This window comes from Populus alba, chromosome 7, assembly GCF_005239225.2.
Source record: "Populus alba chromosome 7, ASM523922v2, whole genome shotgun sequence".
NCBI classification, from domain to species: Eukaryota; Viridiplantae; Streptophyta; class Magnoliopsida; order Malpighiales; family Salicaceae; genus Populus; species Populus alba.
Genome location: NC_133290.1, coordinates 1,701,917 through 1,711,282, shown reverse-complemented (window position 1 = coordinate 1,711,282; position 9,366 = coordinate 1,701,917). Strand labels below are relative to the sequence as shown.

The 9,366-nt window shown below is 34.5% G+C and overlaps 1 protein-coding gene across 1 annotated transcript; it reads right to left on the bottom strand.

Moving 5' to 3' along the window:
- Window positions 1–2,659: 2,659 nt before the first annotated feature.
- Window positions 2,660–8,554, bottom strand: LOC118035071 (TMV resistance protein N-like). Its single transcript, XM_073410516.1, is given in 8 exon segments — window positions 2,660–3,388; window positions 3,505–4,095; window positions 4,344–5,009; window positions 5,100–5,335; window positions 5,338–5,368; window positions 5,475–6,570; window positions 6,715–7,207; window positions 8,458–8,554. Coding segments are annotated over 8 exon segments (3,921 nt in total). The 5' UTR covers window positions 8,537–8,554.
- Window positions 8,555–9,366: the final 812 nt, after the last annotated feature.

Here is a 9,366-nt window from a genome sequence, read left to right as displayed (position 1 = left end):
AGAAATCCAAAAATACTAGATAAATACAAAAATTTCCAAAACGAGACCAAATTTGGGCATATTCCCATCCTTGTAGGTAAGGAAGCATCGGATCAAATTAAAAATTCTGCCATGCTATACCCTGTATTCAGACTTCTTCTTAGACTTGGACTTGTCACTCGTTGATGCATGAGGATTGCTGCGGAATGCAGTACTACGGATGTAGAATGTTTATTTGTCATGCATTCAGCCATGAGAGGTAGAATGTTATTTGTCATGCATTCTTTTCTTTTCCATCTAATTCAAACGTCCATTGTAAATGAAAATGAAAATTATATCTAATAATTCCTCACCCATATTGATATCAATCTTTCCTAGATGGTCAAAAGTTTATCTAATAGTAGTACATTTATACGTTGCAGGAATGCCAGGTATGACTACTTATTGTGGTTTTTATGAGCTTTGCTCTCCAAAGAAAGGGGAGTATTTCTTTGTTTCAGCAGCTTCTGGTGCAGTGGGCCAGCTTGTTGGCCAATTTGCCAAGGTATTGGGTTGCTATGTTGTTGGAAGTGCTGGAAGCCAAGAAAAGGTTAGTCAGCCGATCATGAGTATGAACCGTGTGAAACAACTGACTTGTCCTGTTATTGCTGTTCAGCAAGTAAAACTGCAAGCTTTCAATTTATTGCCACATATTTAAGTAGATGACATGAAAGCAAAGAAACATCTGTAACCAGATTCTGTATGGTGTTTGCTTTTAATTTCTCTTATCAATCTTAAGGTTGACTTGTTGAATAACAAGTTTGGATTGGATGAGGCTTTCAACTATAAAGAGGAGCCAGACCTGGTTGCAACCTTGGAAAGGTGAGTAGCAAGTTTTTTGAACTGAAGTTTGCGCCCATATTATGTGGGAATCTCTTAGAAGCATCAAATTGGGCTTTTCGCTGGCCGCAACATAGGAAAACAAGTGATTGCAGTTGCTCATGAATGACTATCTTCATGTTGCTTACTCGTAAGAAATCTTCTAAATTTCTCCAAAGAAGTTGTATTTCAATCCAGTTATATTTTAATTTGATTGCATCAATGATATTGTACTAAACTATGCAGCCTTTAAGTGGAAATGCATGAGGTGGCTAGAGTTCTGGATTCAGGTCATCCAGACTACAGGAAAGGTGACCTGATTCGGGAAGAGCACAGTCTCTTTACAGAAACAAAGGGACTGTTCAAAATTCAACACACAGATCTGCCTCTTTCCTATTATACTGGAATTCTTGGTTTGTTTTCCTTATCTTTTGTATTTGATTTTTATTTTTATCAAGATTAGGTTGCTGTGGTGCTAGTGAAATCCATGGACGGAAAGTGTGAACTGAACTTGTTGGAGGAAAGATGTTGGATGCTGTGCTGCTCAACTCGAGGTTGCATGGACGCATTGCTCTGAGCCCGAGCATATATAGATAAATCTACCAAACTCAACATTAATCTTTGAATTAGAGATATGTTTCTGTGATAAAATTAGAGATGTTTCATGCTATTAGTATGTTCTATTTGGTAATGTGATCCGGAGGCTTTCTTCTTCTTTTTTTTTCCTTTTTGTTAAAAAATTCTTGACCCTTTTGAATTTTAACAAGGCAGTGCAAGGGCTCTGAAAAAAGCGTAGGAAAAATCAAGTGTTAAAATTATATGATTTTATAAGTAAATATATATTTATTGTCTAAAATTGAGTTAATATAAAAAACTGATAAAACCAGACTAAAATCATGATTTTACTACCCTTTTTACAATAATTCCAAAATTTTAAGTATTATCTTCCTCAATATATATCCTTATGTTTACTCATTAATGCATGAGCCCACAAATGCTTATATCTATGGATTCTTTCTTTAATCAATAGTGTAGAGATGAAGAAAACATGGTCTTACTTTAACACTTTCTAACAAATAAAAAATTATCTATTACGGAATAAAACTTTGAAAATTCTTATATATTTTATAAGGATATATTTACAGATAAGAGTGACAAACAATACTCTAAAGTCTGATCTACCATGCGTCTATGCTAAAATACCATAGTTTTTTAAACAAGTTTACAATATTATAATCTATCTATAGAAAATCCCATAACTTGTGTAAGACATGATCTAACAAGAAACAAGACTTCGGGCCTGTTTGGGAGTGCTTTTCAAAAGCACTTCCTAAAAAATTTAAATTTTTTTTTTTTTTTGCTTTAAATTAATATGTTTTGATGTTTTCAAATCATTTTGATGTGTTGATCTCAAAAATAATTTTTAAAAAATAAAAAAAATTATTAGCATGTTTTTCTAAGTGAAAAGTACTTTGAAAAGCAACAGCAACCACAATCCCAAACACCTTCTCAAATTGTTTTTTTTTTTTAAAGTACGACTTTGAATTATTTGATTTATTATTTGTTTTAGATCATACAAAGTCTATAATTCTTTAATAATTCTCTTGTTGAAGTTCATAGTGTGTAAAAACAATATCAGTCTATTGCTATCTAAAATAACTACTACATTTATTTAATTATTGATTTTACACAACAAGATGATAATATCATTGCTAAGTGGGCATAAAGTGGGGAGTTTTCTGAAACCAATCCCTCGACTAATTGAGATCATCAGGTGAGAATTTTTGTATGACTATGGTTTTCCATAGGCTGAACGCCTGAATCAAAAAGCTTTCCACTGCTGCCTTGTAGAAAACCTCATTGAACCATGACGGGGATGGTGAAGCAGATGATATGCTGGCAAAGGTATCGTTCCATCGCTTTCAACTTCGGAGTACTCTTGGTGGTCAATCTCATGATCCGACAATCCTGACCCTTCAAATGAAGTCTCGTAGTAGTCAATGTCGTGACCCCCCTCTGAACCTTCAAAAGACTCTTGGTTTTTTTTTTGAAAGATGTGTATATTATATAAGCGAAAAGACTCTTGGTTGTAAATGTCATGATCCAACGCTGGAGTTTGATCGTAGTTGCTCCGTCCAAATGGATGTGTCTTTATCACATGGATCCCACATCGTACCACTTCACACAATTCGGACCTCAAGATCACATGTAGTTCCAATCCAGCATCTCCACAGTATTTTTCCATTGCCATCTCACGTCTACTTATGACTCTTAGCCACCTACTACGGAAATAGGGTATTGCATGTGTAGCTTCGAACAACTGAACACCGTTGCTTTTATTTTTTATAATAGCATTTAATTCTCGATGCCAAGTACCACCTGAACAGACAGCCCAAATGACCAAGCCTTCGAAATCTGGAGGTATATCAAATGATAATGAACATCCCTCTCCACCGTAGCTGAACCATTTTGGAATGATAGAATAATCGCAAGGAACGAAAAAAGCCTTGAAGGGAATAAAATACTCGAGAAAATGATAACTGAAGATTCTCTGCATAAATATTGAATTCAAGGAATGCTGAGATTTTAGACACTGATTAATATATATATCTGCGCGCGTGGGCCAATTGTGTGTTTATTTGTGTGCAAGAGAGACAGGACTAGTACCTCAAGAAGCCGATCCTTGGTATTTTTTGATAAATTACAGAGACCTTGCTTGCCGTAAATCTCAAAGAAATTGCACCGCGCATATTGAGACATATATGGTGGTGTAGGTATTACTGCTCTATCTCTTCCAACTTCAGACTCATGATCCCACTCTGACCCTTCAAATGAATCTGTCTTTTGAACTATCACATGGATCCCACATTCAAACACTTCAGCATCTTCTCCCGTATAAAGTCCCACACACAGTTCCAATTCCTCATCTTCACAATATTCTTTCATTTCCATCTCGCTTAGACTTATGTATCTCAACCAATTTCTACCGACACATTCTATTACAGTTGCTTCAAACAATTGAATACCGTTGCTTTTATTTTTTATACACAATTTAGCGGTACCAAAAAGACCTATCAAGCATTGACAGGCAACCCCAACAACCAAGCCTTGGAAAACTGGAGGTACATGAAATGATAATGAACTTCCTTTTCCACGGTAGTTGAACCAATTTGGAATCAGAGTGAACTTATCTCTGTGGCTGAACGTGTAACAGCGATTGGAGAGAATATAATACCCGTAACCACCGTAGCACAGTGCCTGTACAATATTTATTAGACATTAATTAATGTATATATAGTATGTGTCAATTATTTGTGTGCAAGAGAGACAGAAATAGCACCTCAACAAGACTTTTCGTATAATTATTTGATAACTTCCTCTTGGTAGCAAAGGAAATAATCCAGCCATGATTACTTAGACCTTCCATGCCTTCAATCTCTATTAAATCCGGACAACCCATCATAAACAGACTTAGATATTTTTTTTGCTTCGATTGGTAGTCTTACCCATTGCATTGATTTGCAACCAAATGTATCCAAATGTTCTAAATTTGAGGGAAGCTCTAGGATTGATACAAGATTTCTGCATTCCTGAACGGTCAAAAGCCGCAGCTTAGAAAGGATGTCGATGCCAGAAGGCAGACTGAAGAACTCGTTTCTTGATAGATCCAACTCTTCGAGAGAGGACAAACCTCCAAAATCAACAGAATTAGTTGCACGTTCAGAGAAACCACAATTAACAAGCTTTAGCTTTCCCAATACTCTCCAAATAGTGGAAGTTGGAGTTAGCCGAAAAGCTGAAATCCAAGAAGAATTTGGTGAAGGTCGATATGGTAAGTTCCAATCCCACTTCCAGTGTCCGTGCAATGACATTTTCCTCATACACTTTAAATGTCCAACTGATGAGAGAAATTGCTTGTTGTTAATTCCATCTGCTACAAGCTCAATGAAGGACTCAATATCACCCATGTAGTTCGGCAACTCCTTAAGTTGTGAACACCCCAAAATGTTCAAACATACAAGAGACTTTGAATGTCCAATAGATTGATGCAACTCAATTAAACTTGAGCAACCTTCAAGCAATAATTTCTCTAGACTTGAACTGTGCAAGTTTGGTGTTTTAACAAGGTTCTTTGAATAACTGAGATCAAGGATATGTAGATTGTTGAGCATCTGTTAGAGCAGAGAGAAAAATCATTAAAAAGTAATCATCAAAAGTTCTCTAGACAAATTTTTGGGCATTTTGACATGCATGTTTCGCACCTTTTTTTCCTTCCATAGTTCTCTGATGTTACTGTACTGCATATCAATAACAACTACGTAGTCTAGTGAAAAGTCGGATGGTAAAAATTCCAAAGGACATTCAAGCCAACAAATCCATGTCAACACTTTAGAAAGCCGCTCGAAAGATCCTGTGAGTTCTGCTCCATTGATTTGGAGTAATTTTAACAATTTCATTTTTGTAAATGATCCAGTGCTTAGTAATTTGTCTTCTGATCATCCAGTGTAAGGCCCTTTACAACTTCTGTTCCCTTAAAAAGAAAAAAAAAACAATAGAACTTTTATGTGATTGTTTGTAATAAGTTTGACAATAAAGATACAAATGAATGTGCTTGTCTGTATGCAATGAGTTCTTACCATCTGCATCTTGAGTACTATCCACGCATCCTCTTGACTCCAAATTCTGCTCCTTTGTGCAGGATTTTCAGGTGACTCTTCCTTAACGATCTCCCTTCCCATCCCTCGTAATAGATCATGCATGCCTATCGTTCCAAAATCATCAACTTTAATCAGAGACCGTTCAATGAGAGTTCTGAAATCATCTTCTGGATTGTAATCATAACGTCCTTCTAGCACTCTTGCTACGTATTCTTTCTTTCTACCAATAAAGAAGCATGCAATATCAAGAAATGTATTCTTTAGTGTAGATTCATCCAGTGTGTCAAAACTTATTCTAAGTTTTTTCTGAATTTCACTGTTTGGAAATTTTCTCAATCTGTCAATTACAGATTCCCATCTACCTTGGTTTTTCCCATACAAACAAGAACCTAAAACCTTAAGAGCTAAAGGAAGTCCTCCACAGTATTCAACTACATCATTCGAAAGCTTAACATAATCTTTTGTTGGTTTGGTGTCCCTAAATGCATGCCTACAGAAAAGCTGAAGGGAGTCACCCCGGTTCAATTCTTGAACCTGGTATCTTTGATCAGCTTCAAGAAGTAAGCATTCATCTCTAGTTGTAATTATCACCCTGCTTCCGGGACCAAACCAGCTTCGCTCTCCCATTAAAGCAAATAGTCGGTCTGGATGATCCATATCGTCAAAAACAACCAGAACTCTTTTGTGCCGAAGTCGTTCTTTAATCAGAACCTTTCCTCTATCAACATTATTGATCTTCTCAGCATTTTGTCTTAGAATATCATGAAGTAGTTGTTGTTGCAAAAGAACCATATCTTTAGATTCTGATTTTTCTTTAACATTCAAAAGAAAAGAGCTCCCCTCGAATTCATCGCAGAGTTTATTAAATACAACTCTTGCTATAGTCGTCTTTCCTATTCCTGGCATCCCATGTATGCCCACAATGCAAACCTTCTTTGTTGCATTACTTACGAAGTCTCTGATTTCGTTGACAAGGGGATCAATACCTACTGGGTGAGTACCAACATTCATGTCCTTGGGATACAATTTGTTCCACACTTCCTTGATAATATATTGGATAACTTTTGCTTCATGCCTGTTCATAGACAAAAGCAAGTTAATAGCGAGAGAATTAAGTATGTTCAAAAAGTATTTTATTGTTTCACATTGTAAAATATATAATGTATAATGACTCCATATATAAATGTGTGGAATTGAATCTTATAGAGAAAAGGCATACCCATTTGCCATATCTTTGAGATTCCATCCAGATAGATTTCCTGCCTCTTCAAGAGCTTCTCTCCACTCCTTCACCTTCTCTTCAGAACGTTCTTCATGTTTGACAAATGCTTCTGCAAAACTGCCAGTCTGTTTTCTCACATCTGAAGGATCAATGTCATAGAATATAGGAAGAGCAATCTGACCAGTTTTCCTATATTTACACTTCAGAATCTCCATAAGTTCATCAAGACACCATCTAGAAGAAGCATATCCTTTTGAGAAGACCACAATACATATCTTTGATTCTTGAATTGCCTCGAGGAGATGTTGGGAGATTTCTTCTCCTCTAGGAAGTTCATCATCATCTCGAAAAGTGTGGATTCCTGCTTGAACTAAGGCAGTATATAGATGATCTGTAAATGTCTTCCGAGTATCTTTTCCTCTAAAACTCAAAAAGACATCATAGGCCCCTTGTGGTCTAGATGGAGAAGAATCTGGCTCTGTCATGGCAGCTGCAGAAATTAAGGCACGATTAATTGGCAATGTAGCGATTGTAGGAGGCATATGCTATCTTGCAATTATAAGTACTAGTAAGGGATACATGCAACCAGGAATTTTTTTTGTCCTAGGTTATTAAATAAATACATAAATATTTTTTAAGATCAATTATTAACTTATGTACATAAATTTTTGAAATTAATAGTAAAATTTTAATTCAAATACACTATCCAAAATATTAAAAAATAAATTTGAAAGTACATAAAATTAAAGTGAAAGTAAAAATAAACTTATTATTAAAGTTACATCCTTCGATGTTTTGTGGAATATAATTCATCTATAATCGAATCTGAATCGATATTGTAACAACCCCTCAACCGGGATAAAATAACAATCTCATGTCAACTGAAAAACAAAGTAATTAAATTTTTTCCCTATTTTATTTCCTTCTTCCTTCACTTGATTCTTCCCTAGATTAGTGTTTTATAAGTTGGATTTTGTAAGTTTACAAAGTTATTCTCTCACTTATTTTTTTCCTTGGAATTTTTTTATGTTTTTCCCTTTTTTTTTCTATTTCTCTCTCGCCTTTTCTTTCTTTTTCTATTCCGCTTCTACTCAGTCGACAACATATAAAAGGAAGGAGGAGCTGATTTGTTTTTATTTTTTTCATGGCAAATAACCATTTTACTCTTAATGAGTCATTTTGTTTTTATTTGACGGTTTTTTTTTTTTGTTAGCCCTACCAAGCTCCGTTCATCCTAAACTCTTAACTAGATTTTATTCAATATATTTTAAGATCCCTCGTAAAATTTCAACTCGATCTGATGGTCGAATTGAAAATTACGTCCAATAACATAAAACTGATCAAATTGTGATTTTTCATCAAATTTCTAAATTTCCTCAAAAATTCTGAAATTTTAACCCAAGCTAAAGCATCATATTAGAAAGCTTTACACAAATTTTTAAAATTTTTTGATAATTGAATTGAGAATTATAAATTTTTTTTACATAAAACTAGTTAAAAAATATTGATAAAATCTTAACCTAGGCTAAAGCCCACTCCAGCCTTTGCCATGCCTCCGCCTATGGATACATGTGAAGTCATCATCAATGACAATACATATACATGAATGTGCTGAGTAGGAATTTCAACGCAATTACTATTAGAGAGTAAGGTAAGAAAATCATTCATTCATTAAGTTTCACCTAATACTTCAAGTTTAACAACCAGAGAGCATAAAACAATAGCATTTAAAAAGCTTACTGAGGTCAGCTTTTCTTCTCTTTCGCGAGGATGAATCATTTTCTTCATCTTTGGATTGTTTGCGTTTTTCTTTCGGCATTCTAAAATAGAATGATCTTGTTCTAGAAGATATCCAAGGAATTAACTCAATAAACTCATCAATGATGTCTATCTGAACATAAAGCTTTCAAATTATTGTTATGAGTAAGGACATGAAATTAAAACAAGAAAGAAGCAAAGAAGAGGTACGTAGCCATACCTCTATATAACAAAGTGTTGGTTGGATTCCACAAGCTATGAAATTGCAGCAATCGGGGACGGTAATTTATTTCAACTAGCTACCCGAACATATTTTTCGAATTACATGTAGTTTCAAAGAAGCAAAGAAGAGTTACTAGCAAAAACGTAACGAGGACTGATCAAGGCTAGTAGAGGCAATATTGTTTGGGAGAAAGAATATGAATGCTTTCTTGCAAATTATTAGCTATATATGCAATATTTGTCAAAGATGAAGGTCAACATTAACATCATAATAAAAAAAAAAAAGAAGGTTATGTTGATAACCGTTAAAATAATTTCATCAAAGAGTATATCCCCAGCTCATTGATGAGCTTGGTCATGTGGGCAATATTTTTACTAAAACCTAGGTGTTTATCTTTGTTTAAAAAATAATATAAAATTATTGTTAATATAATTGGGCTTGGACAAGTAAACTAGGCTGCGAAAAACCTGACCATGTTGGTTAGATTACACGGAGTTAATATTTTTTTTTTTTACTCTATTTACATGGATTTTTTAAGTTAATATATATTTAATGATTATAGTGTAAATTGTTCTAAATGAAAATCTGTCTTTCGGTGAAGAATATTTTGTTTTCTTTCTAAGTAATGTTTTGCTTCTTCTTCTTTTTTTCCATTAATTTTACACAGG